The following is a 21,578-nucleotide window of genomic DNA, read 5'->3' on the forward strand; positions in this document are numbered from 1 at the left end:
GCCGTTAATGAAAAAAATTTGCATTGAGTAGTTGTTCCAAACAATACAAACAATAATTTTTAGAATAATATTTTTCAACCCATTCATTTTTTAAGCGGCAAACGGAGCAATAGTAATGATTTTTTTTTTCTGTTAAGTAGATTAGAGAAATAGTAAATCTCCATTTGTTATGACTATGCGTCAAATTTGTGTACTTGCTTACGTGGTGAAACCTTGGAAGTATCTACTGAGAAGTTCCAACGACTTTAAATTTTCAGTCCTCTAAATAATGTCGTTGGATGCAATTTGACCCTTAAATGCAAATTTTCTTTCTCAAATTCTTAAATTATTGACTTGGCAATCTTCAAATGGTCAAGTACTGAGACGTGGTGCTCATAAGGCGCTTAAAAATAGAGGTCGTGATCAGCTGCAACATTTGTCTGAATCTCAACTTGTCTTCAATCAACCATCATGCAAGTTCATGTGAGGAACAAGCAAACCAGAAGTAGGCAAAACGCAGGAGGAACAATCTTTGATCTCTACCTATTTCAATTACCTAACTTTCGTTTTTGCATTCATTCATGCCAACAGGAGGAGGAACAGGCGTTCTGCAATTTGGATTCCTACTATGTATATAGTTGTCCCGAGAACACTCAAAATACACAAAATTGTTTAAGTTGAAGATGGGACATTACATCCTTGAGAATGTTGGATATGGTCATGGAGTCCTGTCACATTTTCCCCCTGAGAACACGCTGTCAATGAAAAAGAAAAAAACTTGTACGAATAGCTCGCAAAGTGTGCCGACTAGAATCGAGCCGTGATATGTTTGTATGAACATCAACCTGTCATGTCCGTATGAAGATTTAAGCCATCAATCACCTACAAGTCCGCGAAGAAGTCGTTGGGGTTGCCAACATCATTTCCTTTGCCAGAATGTTTCTTCTTGCTCTCTGCAACAGGTCGTAAATTCCTCCGTTAGATATCAAACCCAAGAAAAGTGTCATCATTTAGGATGAAAAAAAAGGGGGCAAAAAAGAAAGAAAGATCGAGAGACATAAAGAAGTATTCCATGTCAAGTTCTGAGCGCCAATATGATGAAGGATATGAACTATTTCAGCATGATTTACAAGATATGATGAAGGAACGCTCAATCTAGTAAAGACATCAATATGCAGTACGCACCCGGTGCTACGAGCATAAAAAAGACCAAGCAGAATGTACCTTTGTTCGAAGCGGGAGAATTCGCATCCACATCCATCTCATCACTATCACTGTCATCTATGGCTGCTTGATTTGATGGAGCATCTCCAGACGCTAGCAATATGTCATTCAAATCCCAGAGCTGCAAGAAAGATTAGTGCCTATTAAGAAAGACATTTTACTGGCATGGATTTTGCATTCAAGTTTAGCAGAGGAGAATGATGATTGCCTAATAAACTACTAAGGGAAGACGGAAAATTTGCCGCAAATACGTACGACCGCAACAAATCATTCCTCCACTACCTTATGAGCAAATGTACACACCTATTTTCCTCAACAGGCATGCAGTCTCGCATGTGCCTAGAGAAATGCAGAAACACGCACATGCACGCACCCACACATTCACTGGGGCAGTACACCCGCACCAACAATTCACAGGTGAGCACATGCACGTGTGCATGTATGATTTTTTTTGGGGGAGGGGGGGAGAGGGGAGTGAGGGAGAGAGGCACAGATCTACACACCTTCAATGTCTGATCATGGGATATGCTGCCAAGAAACTTTCTATCATAAGAGAAGGCTACAAAAGGCAGACAAAAAACGACACTGGATGAACAAGCTTGCAGAGAAATAAGTAAACTAAACATCAAAGGAGGGAATATGAACTCAAGAAGTATTACTAGAACTCCTTAGAATCCCAACATCTTTTGCCAATTGCAAAATGACTAGGAATAAACTGAGAAACATTTTTTGTGTAGTTTTACAAAGAACACATTCAGAGAGATTCGATGTTCATAGAAAAATAACTGTGCACAACAGGGCTGCATTATTACCAAGGCGCTCAATAGGATGATCTGAATGCTCTGCAATTGGTTGGATGATTCTGTTGGGTAATATTCCTATCAGACTACAGAGGAATGGGACAAAAACACCAAATCAGAATGCAGCGTGACATAAAAAGGGTGCAAAATAAGTATCAATTGTCTGCCAAGTGTTCCTCCTACTACACTAGCATTCTCACCTGATGAGTCCGTTCTCAGATCCTGCAATGATGCTATCCTCGTCAAGCTGACAATTATGATGTCAAGATGTTAGACAAGCGCCCTGCATACTTCAGAACCTTATAATGTTCAGAATTTAATAACTCACTTTCAGCAATGCATCAACTGAGCTGGGGGAGAGATCCACAAAGCGATCACTTAAATCAAACATGTAGCCAATCATTAATTATGCTTTCACTTACAAATAAATATTGTAGAAGTACAGATCCTCCAATGTAATAGCAAAATTACTACCTGCAATCCTTGAAAAATCCCCATGAATATAGTAATAATGTTCCACTTTGTGTTCCACAAACGACTTTCCTGCCATTCTGGCAAACCAAATTCGGATCAGCACAATGGACAACAGTGCAAAATCTTGTATTGAAAGTCATTTCTATTATGTAATTACCTGCCTATCCTATACATTGCATATGGGAAGGAAAAATATGCAGGCATGCAAGCAATGATACAGGCCGTGCAGTCAAGTAGATAACATTTTAAAGTACAAGTTTCCAAGCAAGAATAATGGCTCAGATAGCACATTTCTAATAAAGATAATGGCAAAAAACAGGTTCACACACAACCAAAAAAAAAAACACACCCCACCACTAACTGAAAACTGGTTCGCCTTATAAATGGAATAACATATTAAGCAGGAGTATGGGAGCAAAAGCCCAAAGTGATAGAACAATGGGATTGGAAGGGAAAAATTCAGATCCCATATTTTGGGTAATGTCACAAGAATCAGTATATACTGCTTCAAGCACATAGGAGTCAAGTGTTGATATCTAACCTTCATAATAACAACAGATAGTAACTCATCTTCAGAGAACTCAGACCGAGTTTGGACCTGTTGTTCAATTAGAATGGATCAGATCATTACAGAATGCAAGCCAATGGGAAGCAAAAGAAGCAGCACTTAAATAATGCATGTCTACAGAACTTTTTAAAAAAGTGAAGCTTACTTTATTACTTCGAAGATTGCAAACAGAAAGAGTCCCATCTCCACTAAGTAACATGAAAAAAGAAAAGATAATGTCATCATGCTGCAGGAAGTGCTGGTAGATGTGTGACTAGGACATATGGTCTATCTTTAAAGACAGACAAGTCCATCTCCAAGCAATATTTATGTAGACAAGCAATAAAAAACCCAGCAATTGCCAAATATATTGTTTTGAAGGAACCACCTTGTGGCGACAAGTTTCATGGAATCAGATGCAAATGTCATGTCCGATATGAAATCTTCATGGGCACTAAATGTGTTGCAGCAAGAACGTTGTCTGGTGTCCCAAACCTACAACCAAGTGATTCATCGAAATGTTGGTAATAATAAGCTGAAGCGAACACTAGACGCTATAAATTTGAAGCATGCGCTTCTAGGACAGGATAGCTACAAATATGCCCATTGGTGCAGTATGACGCACTACAAAGTAGTAGATATTCTCTTAATTATTTACTCTCACCACTCTTTCTTAAAAGCACTTCTCCACAAGAAGCTAGAACAAAAGTAAATCAACAGAAAAAAGATGGAGAAGGAAGCTTAACAATCGCAATAATGTCTTCGTGGAAGAGAAAAGATTTCCTTGATACTGAACTTAAAACGACAATGGCGACTTCAGTCAAACTAGGGCACTCTACATGAAGCCCAATAATCAGGCCCTTCCTGCATTGCTCTGGTAAAACTGTACATGAAATTTGAATTCAAGAGTTAATTTGAAGGGACGATCAGAGCATAAGCACCTTAATGCACCCATTATCATCTCCTGTCGCGATAGTAGACTCCGTCAAATTGACCAGCCTGTTGACAGCAGCCCTGGTCTCCAAAGTCAAAAGTTTCAGCATCAACTCACGCAGAACCATGGAGATGGACAAGGACAGAAGGAAGCACTAGCACACACTCACTCGTGAGCATTTTCAACTCGAGCAACAACGGATCCCGTCTCCACATCCGTCGCGAGAATCGAGCAGTCCGGAGAACCAGTCAGAATTGCTGACCGTATGCCACAGCACATGCAAATAGTGAGACTTAAATTCAGAACAGCTATGCTCTTTCTTAATAAAAGAAAAGACTCCTTTAGCTGGATTTATTCATTAAGGAAAAACGAATTCATCAACGAAAGAGGAGGAAATTCAAGCAAAGCATCCACCTTTCCCATCGTTGATAAACCGAACAGCCCGACAGGACTCACTGTGTGCTTGTACTTTCAGTAACCTAATCGCACACCATTCGAAAACCTCTCGTTATGAATTCACCATAAAAGCCAGCATGAATTTGCAAAGTTCGCAGAGAAATCGCAGAAAAAAGAACGCGCTTTACCTTTCCGCCGAGGAGCCGTCGCCGTAACGGTATCTGCAATGTCGGAAACGAGTCAGAAAACGACGCGAATTCAATGAGCTCGGAACCGGGAATTGAAGTCACGAGCAGGAGACAAGGTTGGAGGAAGTGTTACAAGAGGAGGTCGCCACTGATGAGACCAGAGGCGACGAGCTGCTCCGAGGGGTGAAAATCGACATCGAATGCGAGATCTCCGAGATCAATCTCCATGCTCTCCCTTTGCTTGCTCTGTAGAGCAATGGATCTTGATTTCCTGCTGATCGCTGCTAAACCCTAAACCCCGAGGAGAGAGATGATGAACGAAAATTTTTCTTTTTTTTTTTTTTTTTTTTTTTGGGAAAAAGCCACCAAAAACCCTAAACTATGCCCGCTGTGACACATTTACCCCAAACTTTTCTTTTGTGACACAAAAATCCTAAACTTATATGCATGTGACACATTTACCCCAAATTTGTGCTCATGTGACACATTTACTCCAAACTTTTTATTGTGACACTAAAAACTCCAAACTTATATTCGTGTGACACATTTACCTCAAAAACTTTGAGGTAAATGTGTCACACGAATATAAGTTTAGGATTTTTTATGTCACAAAAAAATATTTTGGGATAAATATGTCACACGGGTATAAGTTTAGGGTTTTCAATGTCACAAGAAAAAGTTTGGGGTAAATGTGTCACATGAGTACAAGTTTGGGATTTTTGGTGTCACAAAAAAAAATTTAGGGTAAATGTGTCACAGTTGGCATAGTTTAGGATTTTTGGTGATTTTTTCCTTTTTTTTTCAAATAAATACATAATATTCTCTCATTTTTGTTTAATATGCAATATGGACAATAGGCTTTTAATTTGTATAATGTAATCCCTAAACTACGGCTCGACGTGTAATGCTATCTTTGGATGAGTTTCTAAGCGGAAGAATACGTTCATAATCGCACAAAATTTTTATTCTCAAAATAGGAAAAAAAAAAGTGTTTAGTACAACCGTAAAAATTTTTAATTCCAAATTTTTTTACTTTAACGAAATACCGGTGGAGACTTAACAGTTCATATTTGAATAAAAATGGATTTTTGTAAAGACATAACCGATCAAGATATTCTAATATGGCCTCGTAAAACGTAATTGCGGATGATCTTAATGGATGTCTCCAATAAAATATTATATTCCGTTTGTTTCACGAAAAATGAATGATTTGAGAATATTTTCCTAAAAATGATAAACTATATTACTTGAATAATTAGCTAATAATTAATATGTTTATTATATAAAAAAATTTATGCCTTGATATTTCGTGCATGATGACAAAAAATAATATTCAATCATTTTTTGGAGTCATATAAGCGATCATTATCAAGAAAATATTTTCAAAACTATTCATTTTTCGTGAAACAAAGAGTCTTATGGGAAGACAATTTAAGCATGGCAAGTTCACTCTCACTACAAGACTTGTTTGCTCTGTTAAAGATAGTAAAAAAAAAAAAAAAAATGCAATGTAAATAAAGATATAGACATGTAGAAGAGCAGTGAGCTAAACGCAAACTCCAGCAAGATTAATCTGGATAGCAGTAGCTATACTTTATTTTTTGATAAATACTGCATGTACTCCTCAAGCAAAACATGTTTCGAGAATTACTCTTAAACGTAAACTTTTTAGGGTTTATAAAAAACAAAAAAAAGCTTTGCAAATTTTTTTTTGTGGATTTCAATGGACGTGTGCATATAAATAGCGACATTTGGAGTAATCCTTGGTAAATTCATTCTTATATGGGTATCACATGTCATTGGATAGGTGACGATTGAAACATTTAAAAAAGAGTACTTACATTTCGAGTATTTGATGAAAGGCACACCACCAATAATATTTATAGAATAATTATGCAAGTTTTAGAAAAATATAATTTGATTAATAAAGTTTTTTTAGTTGGTTTTGATAATGTTGCATCAAATACCGCTTCTATTCCCGAGTTAGAAAATATTTGTAAACCCTTTTTTGGCGGACAATTTTTTCATATTAGATGTGCTTGCCACGTTTTAAATTTATGTGTATAAGATAATTTACGAACTCTTGAGGCTTTTCTCACCCCAATAAAGAGAGCAATTAAATTTTTATGAAGTCGTCCCCAAGTTATGAAAGAATGGGGCAGGTTTTGTAAATCACATGGACAAAAACCAAAAAAATTTTCAAAAGATGTTCCGACTCCTTGGAATTTTACTTACGAGTTGTTTCATCAATATTTTGCTTATAAAGATTTATTATGTGCGTTTATTTTGAATAATGTTTCCGAAATTAGCTTACTCCCGCAATATTGGGTTGTTTGCAAAAAAAAAAAAAATTAGATTTTTGAAAGTTTTTAAAGATACAACACATACTTTATCCAGTATTTATTATCATACTACGCATTTATTTTTAATAGAGTGTGTTAACATTGCTGGTTTTTTTGTGAATATGAAAAAAATGCTCATTTAGCTCCGACTATTATAGCATGAAAGCAAAATAGCTGCATTATTATGCTTGCATTCCTACTATTTATTTGGTTGCTATTGTTTTCGCTTCATGTACTAAATTAGATGGTTTATATGATTGTCTGAATAATTATTATTATGATTGTTTACATTTGAATAAAACAGTAGATATTATAACTATACAAGTAGATGTTAAAGACGTTATAGTAGCATTACATAATTAATTTTATAGTAGCTATGGTTTAGGTGATAGTGGATTTTCTCAACCCAATGCCTTACAAAGGGAGGAGAGTGGTAAACACAGTAGAGGATACAATCTACTTATTAGTAGGTAAAAAAGACAAAAGAGAACAACATGTAATATTTCTAAATTAGAAAACTATTTAACCATTACTTTTGAGTTCCGCGATTCTGAACATATCACAGATTTCAAAATTCTGGAGTCGTGGAAGACTCATTCAACCCAATTCCCAGTCATCACTCTCATCGCAAGATAGATGTTAGCAACCCCATTCTCAACAGTTGCAGCTGAACAAGCATTTAGCGTTGGAAGATTAATTTTGGATGACCGCCATTCAAGATTAAATTTGGATCTTGTAGAGGCTCAAGTTTGTATCGATGATTGGACAAAGGTTAAATTTCGATAATAAGAGCTGGATTGAGACAACGAATTTTTCAATGATGATAGTGGAGATACCACCGTCATGGGTACCATAACGGGTTGTGACGATTGATGATGAGGTAAGTTGGGGTTATCAAACGTAAAAGAACTACATGAGTTTTGATTCTTCTATCCTCAAAAAGATATATATGCGCTTAATGATAATTCATTAAGTTCAAGCCCCTTCTCTCTCCCTTTTTTTTCCTCCAAATTTGATTACAATGTACAATTTGATTATTATTTATTTTTTTATTTCATAATTTATTGTTTTAAATTAAATTTAAAATTTGGAATGTGAAACGGCCCTTGAGCCGGCCCCGAACCGGGGCTGCCCCTTCAAGGGCTGGTTCCGGTTCATGAATCGGAACCGGCGATTCACGATCCATGGCCATGTCTAGATGAAGTTGAAAATTCGTTTCGGAGATAAGCCAAAGCAATGAGTAATTTCAATCAAATCATGTGCGAAAATTAGAAAGTCCTGGCCACTTCTTGTGCAGATCAAAGAGGGCGACTCTTGCTTAAAGGTGGCGAGTAGAGGTGGCAAAATGGGTCTATAACACATATTTTAGCCCATATTTAATGATGTGGGTCAAAAATGGGATCTCTTAAGTTTTAAAAATAAATTTAAGTGAATCATAAATGTATTAGTTAACAAGTTAATGGATTTTAAATGAATCGGGTTAGTTTTCCAATAAGTCTAAGTGAGTCATAATGAAGACATTTTTTTTATTCTTTTAACTTTATGATATTTCATTTTTTTATTTTTTATTTTTCTTTATTTTCATTTTTTCTATAAAATCTTATCGATCGCTGCAAGTCATCGCTAGTCGTCGATACACGGTGGTTGTCGGCCGATCACGCCGAGCTTGTTTCTCTAAAATGACTTTGTTTTTCTTTTTGTTTCCAAGAACAAATAACTAAGATTTTTTTTTAATTTTTTTCTATTACAAATTTATTCCCTAATCGCGGAGCTATTTCAATGAATAGAAAAATTAACCGACGTTCACATAGATTTATGTTCTTTTTTGGTTCTAGGAGAACAAAAGAACAGAAAAACAGAAAAATGGATCAATCATAGTGCCCATGACAACATTTCTATTTCCTTGTTTTTCTATTTTTCTATTTCGAGTAACTGGTTTGGAACACAAATCAATTTGGTAACGCAATTTCATTTTTCCATTTTCGGAACAAATTTTTTGCCTAGAAATAGGTCTGGAACAAAAATAAGAAATAGAAATTTTCTATTTTTCTATTTCTTTAATAGAAATAAAAATAAGAATTCTTCTCATTGCTCACTCACTCTTTCTCTCGCATGCAATCTCACTCTATCTTGCGTCCCTACCATTGGTCCCCGCCCGCTGCCGGTCTCCGGTCACAATTCACCAATCGCCTGTCGGTCTCTGACCACCCTCGCCTAGTCATCGGCCACTGATCTACGGTTTGTCAACCGCTTCGGCCAACCAACATAGCTATTTTATGTGTCATTATCAAACGCGTATTTTTGCTCAAAAACTCGTCTAGGGAATATAAATAGAAAAATTTATTTCTAAAATCAGAATAGAGCTTGGGAAGAGATTGGTTATCCCCGACCGGCGATGGACGGCCCACAAAAGGCAAAGGGTGATCGAAGACCGGTGGTCGGCAAACGGCGATTGGCGGATGGTAGCCGACGGCCGGCGAATGGCGGTGAGCGGCAAGGACGCAAGAGAGGCAATCGGCGGTGGACAGTGATCGACAAATGGCAACCGACAACCGATGGCCAATGGACGAAGATCTGCGGCCAGCACTCGGCAATGGGCAACCATAAAACGGCGAGAGAGAGAGAAATGGATCTTATTTTTGTTCCAAACCTATTTCTCATTCAAAAATTTATCCCAAAAATAGAAAAATAAAATTTCGTTACCAAATGGATTTCTGTTCCAAATCTGTTCTCCGAAACAGAAAAATAGAAAAACAGGGAAATAGAATTGTTTTCATTCACACTCACAAAATAGGCCCTAAAAGGCTCAATGATACACTAGAAAGTCCCAACACTTTCTGAGGGTCACCGTGTCGTATCCGATATTCTTCGACATTCGACACTCTCTCGATACTCTCCCGACACTCTTCGACATGCGCTCCATACACTTGAGTCCAACATCCCGAAATGCCATTTCAACAAGTACGGGGTCAATTTTAAGCATTTTCAATAAATTATAGATCAAAATATAAATTTATCAAAAATATAAATACTTAATTCATATATCTAGCCACCCAAAATTAATATATCCAATCATAAAAAAAAAAATCGTGAATGCCTAATATAAGAAAAAAAAAAACTCACCGTTGAATATACATTTAATATACAACGTGTCTCAACGTATCGAAATTCTCTATTTCTTTAAAAATGATGTGTCGGAGTATTGTATCGTATCGCGTGTCATGTGTCAATGCTATTTAGATGATACACTGTGGCCTCCTCTTCTGTTTGTAACACGAGTGATATACCCTTTGACTTGATACTCTGATTAACTTTATCATAATCACATGCCATCATTAGTTAAATTCGTATTCTCCCCTCGTTACCTTCTTAACTTTATGCACAGACTGTCAATGAGCCTTGTCATTGTCGTTTAACCTGTTGTGTTTTGGTGATCAACAACCGGTGATAAGTGCTCAATCCAAGCAAATCTGGAGTCCACTCGAGGACTCAATCGGGCTTTTCCGGCGAGTTTTAGCACTTTTGGTGCTAGTGCTAACTTTATAAAGGAACAAAACAAAACTCACGAAGGACTTGACCATCACTCGACATGTTCTGTACCTTCGCGATGCCAATCCATCTTTCCTAGCATCACTGTCGGTGTTCCGATATCGACTCCACACCCGTCCATGTAATCGAACATGGTAAATAATGAGCTGATCAGAAGCTAGCACTGCTTAATGCTTTAGGAAAGGGAGTCAACTACATGTACGCCATTCTTGTACTGAATGGAATGAGCTCCCTAACCAAAAGAAGAGAAAGAAAAAGAAAGGAATGAATGCAGTACAATGTTAGCTGGAGATTTTACCATTCCTCCATCTTGGCAGAGTCGAAATTCAATAAAAAGTTACATATGAGAATCTCACTTTTATTGTCTTCAGTTCTCAATTACCGATCCTGGCATCAAGAAAACGAACGAACCCAATTTGTCATCCATCTCCCGCTGGGGGCATGGAATGGAAGCCGTACATACGTCATGCTTAATTTACACTTACCATGCCGTATCCGATCTATTAGTTCCAATGGAAAGACCGCCCAAGACCTACCTCCAGCATTCTTTTCCACTTGAAGAGTCAGAGGAAGCAAGCACACAATACATGCTCTTTTCCTTTGCGGATAAACTCATAATAGATCATTGGCAGGAACAGTGAAAAACAGAATTCCTGAAGCAACTTGTCTTTTTTGCTGCCTTCCTAGTGCTCGTTTCATGTTGGCGGCATCTCCACGGAGCAGGAGGAATGTGCATCCTGTCCATTGTATTTATTGTAGGAGCCTCGAGAATGGCCTTGCGTGGGTTCAAAGCCCATTGCATGCCCCAGATAGAAAGCGGCCTCATATACATTAGTGATCGGAAATGACCGTCCATTGTCCAACCCTCCGGAGTCTGGAACCAGTACCTGTTCACCGATGGAAGAATTATCAAGTTACTATACATTATCATGGAAAGAGCATTTGCCATGTAGTAGAGTCACAAGAAGAATGACAGGCGCATATAGGAAGCATACAATTCTCCATCCTGAGAATTAAGAAGAGCTGTCCATAGTCAAAGTTCCAACAAAGATACCTACTCCATATTAGGATGACCTAGATCTATTAACAAGAGAGATTACGATGCCGGAGTAGACCTCACAAAAAATGAATTTCTAGACCTTATCTTGTTAGCTAAAAATTAAGTTTCAGGTGCATGCATTGCGAAAAAAGACTGAAAAATCTTGTAGCATCATTGTTATATAATCAGATTCAGATGTTTATGCAAGAAACTAGAAACATCGACTAGCTATCTATAAAGAAATCGCATAAACGTAAATACGCAAACTTCCTTTCCTTCTTTTTTTTTTTTTGCCTTTTGTGGTAAGTACCTTCTAATATCTCTCCATGAGAATATTAAGAAAATAATCCTAAACAAAATCTTCCAAGCTATCCTCTTCCCTCCATTAATAAAGAGGTTTGAGGTCTATTTGCCCTAAGGGCATAATCTAAAGAAACAATGTTGGAATATATAAATATTAAACCACGCCTTCTTCTAACAGCTTAAGCTTTTAGAACAGTTGGTCGTGGTCCCAAAAAATCTTACATGGTATCGTAGCAGGAGGTCCTAAGTTCAAACCTTTCCAGGCCCCTATTTGCCTCCCCATTGAATATTTCTACGCTTAGTACTAGTCAAAAGGCCAGACTAAGAGTGAGGGGGAGTGTTCAAATATATAAATATTAAACCACACCTTCTTCTAACAATTTAAGCTTTTAGAACAGTTGGTCGTGGTCCTATAAAATCTTATAAACAAGAATCCCATATAGTATCTATACACAAGGTGGATCATATCACAATGAAACTCCACCAAACTCTTCAATTAAAGGCAAGAAACCAAGCAATTAACTTGACAAACAAATAAACTAGACTTAAAACACAAAGTAAACCACCGAAGTGATATGACTACTATATTCAAAATGTGAGTGCAAGGAATTACCCATATCCCTCTTCAGACCAGCCAGCAGTGAAAATTCCTTCAGCAGTGGCAAATGCTTCGTCTTTCATTCCAGCGAAGATCATGGTAGCTGCCACACCATAAGTCACACCAGTCCACACTTCTCGTGATTGCATACACGCCTCATCCACTTTGCCATTGGGATGCATCCCATTCACTGCACCCATCCTTCCACCCTTCACTTTCATGACGTTAAAATCATATACCTTCTGCAGAGAGCTTCTTATTTTACATTCATCAAAAAGCGGAGGCAATCCAGACGAGGCAGTGTACCATTGCCCCGCAAGCTGATCAGCTTGTATAGATCTACTATTACTACTTGACCCACTGTCATAGTTAAAATACGAACCATTCCACAGCTTTTCTTCAAATACAGGTTTAGCCCTTAAAAAAGTGCTTTTGCACCAATCAGCGAACTCCCTGTCTCCCAGCTGAAGGGCCATGGCACCTGCAGCTTGAAGCGCAGCAAGCCACAAGCCACCACAGTAGGCACTAACACCATGAACCGTCCAAGTATCATATGTTTGATCTGGAAATCCATCATGTTCTATGAGACCATCATCATCCCGATCAAACTGTTTCATGTACTCCATAGCAGCACGAACAGATGGCCATACATCTACTCCAAAGGACATATCGCCTGTTGCAGAGAAATCCCTATATACCTGAAGGACGAATTTTGGGTTCAGATCCTTCCACTTACTCGTGTCATGAATGTTATAGGCATTCATTTCCTGCCACGGATCATGTGTTCCAAGATCATGAGGAACTGCACCTCTAGCCTTACGAATTCCCGACTTCCCCTCAGCAAGAAATTTCACTTTTCTTCCATCCTCACACAATACCGCTTTAGCAAAATCACGTTGAATGCTAAGCTCAATTTTAGGAAACAGCTCAAGAAGGGCAAAAGATGCATAAAAGTGCACATCATACGTACACCACATAACATATTCGACCCCTTCCAAGTACAAGAACCTACCAACATCATCCATTTCAGTGTGCACATCACGCACAGTTGGCAAATGGGAAGAATTCCGAGAATCATCTGCCTTCCATGGGATCATTGACATATCTTCCCCTGATAATTGAGGGAAAGTTTTTGTTTCACTTTCACCGCTGAAAGTACGATCTATTCCCCTTTCTCCACAGTTCAATTTGGCTTCAACTACTGCTTTATCTCCTTTTTCCATCTTCCTTGCTGGATGATGATCAACTGTCATGCCTTCTTCCCTTGGCAATGAGGAGTCTACATAATTGCAAAGGAACCATATTGTTGTTCAGGCCAAAGTGAAATTATAAGACAGTTTTTACTTATATAAGTTAGTTATTCATATGCAAGAGCATGAATTAAAACATTCCCAAAAAGGATCAAATTACTTTCTTTCCATTTGTTTAATACTCAAAAAGAGAATAAGAACCTTCAAGACAATGTGATATCATGAGTCTGATTTACTTGTTCATCAATTTGTATCATCTTATTTTCCTTTATTCCTGCCCATGAGTGTATTGTATGCATCTGTTTGTGCTGGAAAGTCAATTCTCACTGTGTGTGGATGCGCATGCATGCATGTTTTTTTTGTTCTTCTTTATGAGAGGAAGGGAGGGAGTAGGGAGATGGAGATGGAGATGAGGGATGTTTCCATTTAAGAAGTGTAGAATACCAATCCAGACTGTTCCACCAGCGACCAAGAAGTAAAGCTCATTGAATAGAGTAAACTTGTACCTGCAAAGAACAAAAAAATGCTTGGATACAGGGCTGACAAAAACCATAATGCTTGTGCACGACCAGATATAATCCACTATAGTGAGTCATGCTGTGCTCCAGCCCTCTCCCCATTGCAGCCTTAGTGAAGTCATCACGAAATAATACAGCTCGTAATTGTATAAAGGATGCCTATAGTTTGCGATCCAGTGATGTAAGCAACGGTTCAATAATTTCAACTACCTAGAGATCCTTCAAAACTCAAATTCCTATCATAAAAGTTCAGATGAGGATCAAGCATTTGTTTATACCGAATCTATCATTCTGTCAGGTCCGCCTAACAACCTGAGTGTAAGTGATTGCAACATACTTGCACAAGCAATCTCAAGGAATGCAATGCATGACAAGCTGAGCTTCTCACCCCACTAACATGGTGCAATGCCCAGAGTTGACAATTGACACCTATATATACACAAAATAAAGAATTACCATTCTGGAAGCTTATCATCCTCAAGAATAGGAGCTTGCCATTTTTCAATCTCTTCTTCCCATCGCTTATAATCTGACAAAGAAAAATAAAAATGTTGAGATGAACCAAAAAATGAAAAACCTTAGCTTGAAATCTCTCCTAAAGGTCTCTATGCACAGCGTCATACATCAAGCACATAAAAGAATTAGAAATCCTCCTTTACAAATTCCAAAATACAAATTGTAAAAGAGAAATTTTCACCAAGTCCCGAACCCAACTGCCTAAAAAGGACTATAAAAACTGGAAAAGTGATTTGACAGACCAAGAAATAAGGGAAAAGAATTGAAGAAAAGCAAGTGAAAGAGGAGATTACTTGTTAATGCATCATGAACCAAGTCCACAGCAGCTCTTTCTGATGTCCCATAAAATTTAGTGTACCTCCTGTAAAATAGTAAAGCATGCCCGTTAAGGAAATCTAACAAACTAACAAGAGTAGTACAACATCCAACCTAGAAGATTGCACTCCACGATCAAAAAAAATTTCACGTTACACTCAGTTAGCCAATCCATGAAACGTGAAACAAGAATGAAAGGTGGTTACTATATGTACACAGAACATACTATGCTTCTGTCATTAAATTGCCTGCATCATACCAAAAAACACATGCACATAATTTTCAACAAAGTTTATTTTTCCATATAATTAAATACTTCTTTTTTTGAATGGCATGACATTTCTAATATATTTCTTGCAGTTGTATCATGTATCTTTCCCCCGTTCACCTGGATGCCAACAATACCAATTGTATCCAAGATAACGTATACTAGCAAATATGCACATGAATTGCATGTGTGCACAGAATTGAATCTTGAAAGATTAAGCAAAATTACTTTGTGAATTTATGTGTCTAGAGAAAATATTTTAAGATTCAAAATCTTTTATGAAGGTTATTATAGGATAGAATACATGCGAGAGATAAAATATAATTATCAGTCAACGCATTTGTCCATGGACACGATACTTGTCATATAAGTAATTAAGGATATTTCAGAAAAGAAAAAGTGACTGAGATACATTAAAAATAAGAGGTTCTCTATGCTTTATGTAGATAGTATATATAGAAAACAATTGATTCTTCTTTTAGAATTACTAGTAATAGAAGCCAATTATTAGACAAGACTTTTTTTGTAAAACATTAAGATTTACATGGTTTTAATTGTGTCTGTGAAGTTTTTTTGATCCAGCTTGACATTAATTTAGGATATGCTGATTTTTCCACCATCCTTTTATTATAGGGGTCTTACTAGCTAGTTCCCTCAGGATACTTGTTAAGCATGTTCAATAAGGGGTGTTTTGATTTCAAACCATTGCTTCCACAGGACATGTCAAAAGCAATGCATTGAGAACTGCAAAATTTTATCAAGTTACTGTAAAGGTACTCCAGTGGTACTCATTAACAAAATCGTTATTACAACAAATAAATGTCTGTAACTCGCACCCCATTCAGCTCTATGCAAATTCTGATTCCACGTACCATGAACACAATATGATTTCTGTGGACCAATGAAGGAGCAATCTGACTTAAGATCTAGAAGGCTCCATTAGTGAAAAGAAGCTACAGCCAATGTGTTTGGATCAACTATTTGAGCCCCAATCAGAATCTCACCCCAGATATGTCCGAACTCACACAAAGAACCCACAAGCCCACAGAGAGAGAGAGAGAGAGAGAGAGAGAGAGAGACCTATTATAGGAGCTTCCCTTGAGGAATTTTACTTTTGGAGAAGACCACGCAAGACCAAACACAACAGTGCACTTCCCATGGGGTTCTACCCATGCAGTAGCTGACACTGCAGCACAAATTGTTTCTCCTGGTGATGAAGGCGTGCTTAGCCCAGAATTAAAGTTCTCCCTATCAAATTGACCATCCTGACGAAATGAAAAGACAACAAACTAGTGTGAGGAGATTTTGACACTGCTTCATACAATTGGAGAAAGCAGTCATCTTAAAGTTTTCTAGATGGATAATATCAAACATGAAGGTCAACCTTTGGCCAAAAAAAATAAAAATGGAAGGTATAAAAACCATGGCTGCAAGAAGGGTGCAATGAATCCAATCAAACATGCAAAGGAAGAGAAAATGTACATCCAGTCCAAAAATATAGCTCCCAATACAAAAAAGAACACTTACTCGAGCCATGGTATCCCACATGTCCTTCGCAGTTTTAGAGCTTTCCTGAGAAAGCCCAAAGCAGGGCAAAACAGTCACACTCACATTTTGAGTTTCACAGGCAGCTACTGAAAAAGTCACAGGCGGCCTTCCTTTTGCAGTCCTGCAGCAAGTGCTCGAGCCTCAGAAATATTCGGTTGTCTTTAAAAAGTGGGAAAGAGGAAAGACAGAGCCAATGATAACAGAGAATATGGTAATACATATTAGAAACATTCGGTTGTCTTTAATGACTTGCCTGTGATGCAGAAGTACACCAGAAACTCCATCTTCTCCACTAGCCAAAAAAAAGACGAGTCCGAAGGATACATATCAGCACATGTTGCAGAAGAAAACACTACGTACTAGAACTACATACTCACATAAAGGGTTCATTTACATGATCTCCTGACAAGTGTGAGACCCCTCCAATTGAATTCTGTAGAAGAAGAAAATTAACTCAAACAGAAAAAGGCTTTGTGAATTTCTCAAACAGGAAAATAAAGCTTACCGCCCATGTAAAGAGAAGGCTGACTTTTGCCCTTTCCTTCCCAGTGTTGACCAACTAAAACGAGAATAATAGCTACAATGAGTAAACAAATAACCGCAACGGACCAATAAATTATTTGGTTGACACATATCCTAATTAGAAAAGGGATTTCAGAGATGGCAGGATCAAATGTGCATTGTTCTCTCAGTTCGTTCCATCTTATGAGCTCATTCTACTGGGAACTTACAAAATTGATCATCCACCAAACACTATTTTAACAAACCATAGAGGATCTACTCCGCGTAATAAAATCTGAAGAATGTCCATGATGGAATCCATAAAAGTTGTCAGTTGCATTGTGAAATTTGCAGCTTCTTTGATAGATTCAAGAGCAGAAAAGAGCCCCAAACCCCATCACCCTCCCCCCAAAAAAAAAAAAAAAAAGAAACCACCTTCCAGCCAAAAGAGTGCTTTCTCTGTTTCTAATGCTCAGAATGATTACAGATAAAAACCCCAAGGTTGATTGCTGTAAACTTACACAGTTCACACCTATTCCAAAACACTAAATTTTAGCTTGGTCGATTATGCTAGATAGACTACAAACCAAAGCTAGGATGAGCAAATGGAATATTGGCTGCAATATAGAGTTTGCTCTATGTCTGTGATACCCAAAAGCAAAAATTCATCTCTTAGCAGAATCGGAAGTTTCAATTGAGACATTAGCTGATTTTGAAATGTCAGTCACCTGGGACTTGTATTTCTGATTCTATATGGGTTAAGCATCATTTAAACAAAATTGTGTCTAGAGTTAGTTGTTAAGGCTGGCTTTGTTGGCTTTCCTTTATCACAGTAGAAGGCTAGGAGTGTGAAAATACATGAAAGGACTTTCGGTGCTGCTGGAAAAAGGAACTTCATGTAATCAAATTTATTTTAGTTGGGGAAACTGGTATAGAGGACAAAAGATTACAAATGGTCGCTAGAGAATTTGTAGTTTGTGGGGAATCTGCAAAAGTAGCAAGATATGCCAACTTTGCTTCTTGTTCTGTTCGATCAATTATATAACTTTAACTGCTGACAAAGAAAAGTCAAAACAACTCAAAACAGCAGAATCAAATTTATCACCAATATAGGCAGAAACGAATAGCAGTGATTTGGCCCGAGTGAGCGATGCTGCATCATTCACTGCCAATTGCATAGTTACAATTCACGAAAAGAAAAAACTGTACCGTATAAACAAATACTGCAGCAGGAAGACTGCTATCTCTATAATTATGAGGTACAAATGGTGATATTTGCCGGCAAGACACCTTCAAATCTGGGTCTGGCTCACCTGATAAATAAGTATTTTCAGTATGACTAGAGAAAGAAATGCACCTTTGGAGAAAGATACAAATCATTAGTTGAATTTTCCAAAATCAAATGATAAAAGCAACGTACCATCATAAACTGTCCATGCTCTAGGAAATAGAGCATGGTATGTTGAATGCTGACCGCTCAAATTCCAACCCCATGATGATATACCATGATCGTTGTTTTTCCTGCAAGATGAACAATGTTACTTGTTGGGCCCAAAATTAAAAAACAACACACAACCCTCTAACAACTATTAATGATTCTCTATCCAATCTAGCTCATGTCTACGTTGTTTTATCTTCTAACCAGGAAAACATTTCATCAATTTGCATTAACTAGACAAGAAACCAGTCTCCTCGGTTGATAAATTTAACAGCAGAATATAAGACTCCAGTTTGCTACAGCCTAACAAACTGAACAGAAACCGAGACCAGCAATCCTTTGGAAGTAGACATATGATAACATAGTCAAAGAAACAGAAACCAAAACCAAAATTAGAATTCATCCTCCAATCATGAAACATTAATGTCCTACCCAAGCTAGTTTAACTTTCCAAAGATATTTGATGGGCAATTATATGAGAAGTGCCAGAAAGCTTCACATACAATCCATAAATCTTTTATTGGAAATAAAGGGAGCGCTAGCTTGTTAGGAGAGTATCCCATTCTTTCTCTCTTTTGTTTTTCTCCTTTGGTTCATGCCTTCACAACCAACACCTCTAAATGTAACAAGGCAGTTATAATTTGGGGCCAGGATTTCACATTAACACCATAAAAGGCCTCGAGAGTATTTTACTACATGACAAGCAGCAAGATCATCAGAAAATATTCAAATGCAAAAGTTTTTCCATCTCACCCTAGCCCTTCATGCTGACCTGGAGCCAAGACTGATGCATAACTTTTATTTCCCCCATCCCGAGATATGAAAATCTGTAGAACCCCAATAACCAAATTATCCAACAGAAGTTTAAACATTAAGAGGGAAGACTTCATAATTTGACATCGGAAATGTTTGGATTACCTAAATCCTATTATGTCATAAGCCGTAAACTCACCCTAGAAAATCACTTACATCGTCATACGTAAAACCAAAAAGCATACACTAGGTTTCTATACTATTTGAAGAGCAGAGCTTTACAGAGAACTGATTAGCCATGACAGGTGAAGCTTCATGTGTACCGGGAATTATTTGCCAATGCCTGAACTCGCCTCTAAACCCTCTAGATATGCTACCGCTCCTGCAAAATAAACCCAATGAGTTTAAAAGATAAAGAAGTTCTATGAAGGGACAAAACATCATGCTTTACCAAGGACATACCCCATCCCTCCTAGAGGAACCCCTTGAGATGCAGATGGCTTGCACCTCCCTCGAGTGAAAGGATCAATAGGTGCGTTCTGCACATGGCGTATAGCATATCAATAAGCAAATTGTAATATCACAACATACCACAGAGAATGGATAAAATCTCTTAGAATAAACTCAAAAAGAAAATTGCTTTAACTAAAACAGAAAGTACCCTTCCATGGGATGCCTCTTCTCTAACATAAGACCATAGGCGTACCCCCAGTCGAACCTACAATTTTGGAGATCAAAAAATTTTGAAAGATGAAAAAGGCCTGCTGTAGAATCCAAGGAAAAGAAAGGTTCAAAATGCGCATGTGGAGCTGCACAGCATCATGGAAAAGTCGACACAAGAAACAAATGTAAAATGGTAGAAAATGTACCATTTGTATAGCCTCCCTAAAGGTAACGCTGAATTCTTTGAGAATATCCGCATGACTATCTAATTTTCTTCTCCATGCTTGCTCTGGAGGAGCAGCACTATCAAAGTCAAACTGCAAAACACCATCAAATTAATCAGTAAAAGGAAAACTTAAGATTGAGCACCCCGATTGCTTAGCGAGCAAACAAATAATTCAAAGAAACTATGGATTATGCATAACAGATGGGCACTCTGAAAAGAAGATCCACAATTTGGTCATCACGCACTTCATCAGATTACAGGGAAAGAAATATCAGTAAAATGTTGAGCAATACCCACCGCCCCAAAACTTAACTAAGTGAAGCGAAATCACTTGCTAAGTGCGATACAAGCGAAAAAAGCCATCAAGTTATGCTTGCAATCTCTGCCACTTCAATCGAATAATCGCAGGAACAGAATGCTAAATCTCCCAAACAGGAAGATCAGCAAGACAACTAGAAGAGAAAATTCTATTAATAGGAAAAAAAAAAAAGACACTCGCCTGTTGCAGAGTCGATCTGTTGATGTACTCTTCAGGCGGCCATGAATACTTCCTGTGATGAAACAAGCCCCCGCCCATCATGTCGACAGATAGAAGCAAATTAAACTCCCACCAAAAATCCCCACTGCAACGCGCGAGCCACCACGAACAAGCTCCCAAAAAAAAAAAAAAAAAACAGGCCGGACTTGACTCAGCTGCCGGTCACTGCCACAGCAGAACCCAACCCAGCGCCCGCCATTAAGCTCCTTCCCCTCCGCCGAAACTTCACTTCTTCTACGACTCTAGTCGCGTCGATCGCGGAAGAATCGCCGGGATCGCAGGCGGAGGAAAGCGAGAGAGCTGCGAGCCGAACCCGAATCGTCCGATCAGTCGGCAAGATATCAGCCGGAATCAGCAAATCATCCGACAAAAATGGAAGTCGCAGAGAGAGAGAGAGAGAGAGAGAGAAATTGGGTGGGAAGAGTGGCAGAAATAAATGAGCGACGGTGGTGATGGAGGGCGTAGGAGGAGCCGCCAGGGGACATCAGAATCTGTGACCGTTGGGCGCCTCTCAAGTCGCCACGTGGCTGCTGCGAAAAGGCCACCACGTAGAAAATTAGAACTATAAAATTCCGACTTTGATCGGAAGCCCGGCGTACTTTATGATTTATGCAATCGAGTCACTAAACTTTTAAGTTCGGTCATTGGCTAGACTAAACTCCGGGTTTCCT

The 21,578-nt window shown here is 38.1% G+C and overlaps 2 protein-coding genes across 2 annotated transcripts; both read right to left on the reverse strand.

Moving 5' to 3' along the window:
• Positions 1-617: 617 nt before the first annotated feature.
• On the reverse strand, positions 618-4,877 carry LOC115743360 (WD repeat-containing protein 55). The gene is made up of 15 exons (XM_030678104.2): positions 4,676-4,877; positions 4,543-4,575; positions 4,373-4,437; positions 4,128-4,215; positions 3,966-4,038; positions 3,413-3,519; positions 3,191-3,233; positions 3,019-3,075; positions 2,478-2,554; positions 2,332-2,380; positions 2,204-2,250; positions 2,016-2,089; positions 1,707-1,762; positions 1,204-1,324; positions 618-932 (listed from the first exon to the last, which is right to left on the reverse strand). The coding sequence occupies exons 1-15, from the start codon at positions 4,768-4,770 to the stop codon at positions 862-864; spliced, it is 1,056 nt and encodes a 351-aa protein (XP_030533964.1). The 5' UTR covers positions 4,771-4,877; the 3' UTR covers positions 618-861.
• A 5,703-nt stretch (positions 4,878-10,580) lies between these two features.
• LOC115743358 (non-lysosomal glucosylceramidase-like) lies at positions 10,581-21,366 on the reverse strand. Its single transcript, XM_030678101.2, has 18 exons — positions 20,869-21,366; positions 20,350-20,460; positions 20,142-20,198; positions 19,943-20,019; positions 19,763-19,862; positions 19,481-19,554; positions 18,710-18,810; positions 18,499-18,602; positions 17,294-17,347; positions 17,166-17,221; positions 17,042-17,080; positions 16,768-16,909; positions 16,321-16,505; positions 14,951-15,018; positions 14,598-14,670; positions 14,068-14,129; positions 12,389-13,652; positions 10,581-11,320 (listed from the first exon to the last, which is right to left on the reverse strand). Exons 1-18 carry the CDS (start codon positions 20,947-20,949, stop codon positions 11,056-11,058), a joined length of 2,913 nt encoding a protein of 970 aa, XP_030533961.1. The 5' UTR covers positions 20,950-21,366; the 3' UTR covers positions 10,581-11,055.
• Positions 21,367-21,578: the final 212 nt, after the last annotated feature.

The sequence above is a fragment of the Rhodamnia argentea genome, chromosome 1, assembly GCF_020921035.1.
Source record: "Rhodamnia argentea isolate NSW1041297 chromosome 1, ASM2092103v1, whole genome shotgun sequence".
Lineage (NCBI taxonomy): Eukaryota > Viridiplantae > Streptophyta > Magnoliopsida > Myrtales > Myrtaceae > Rhodamnia > Rhodamnia argentea.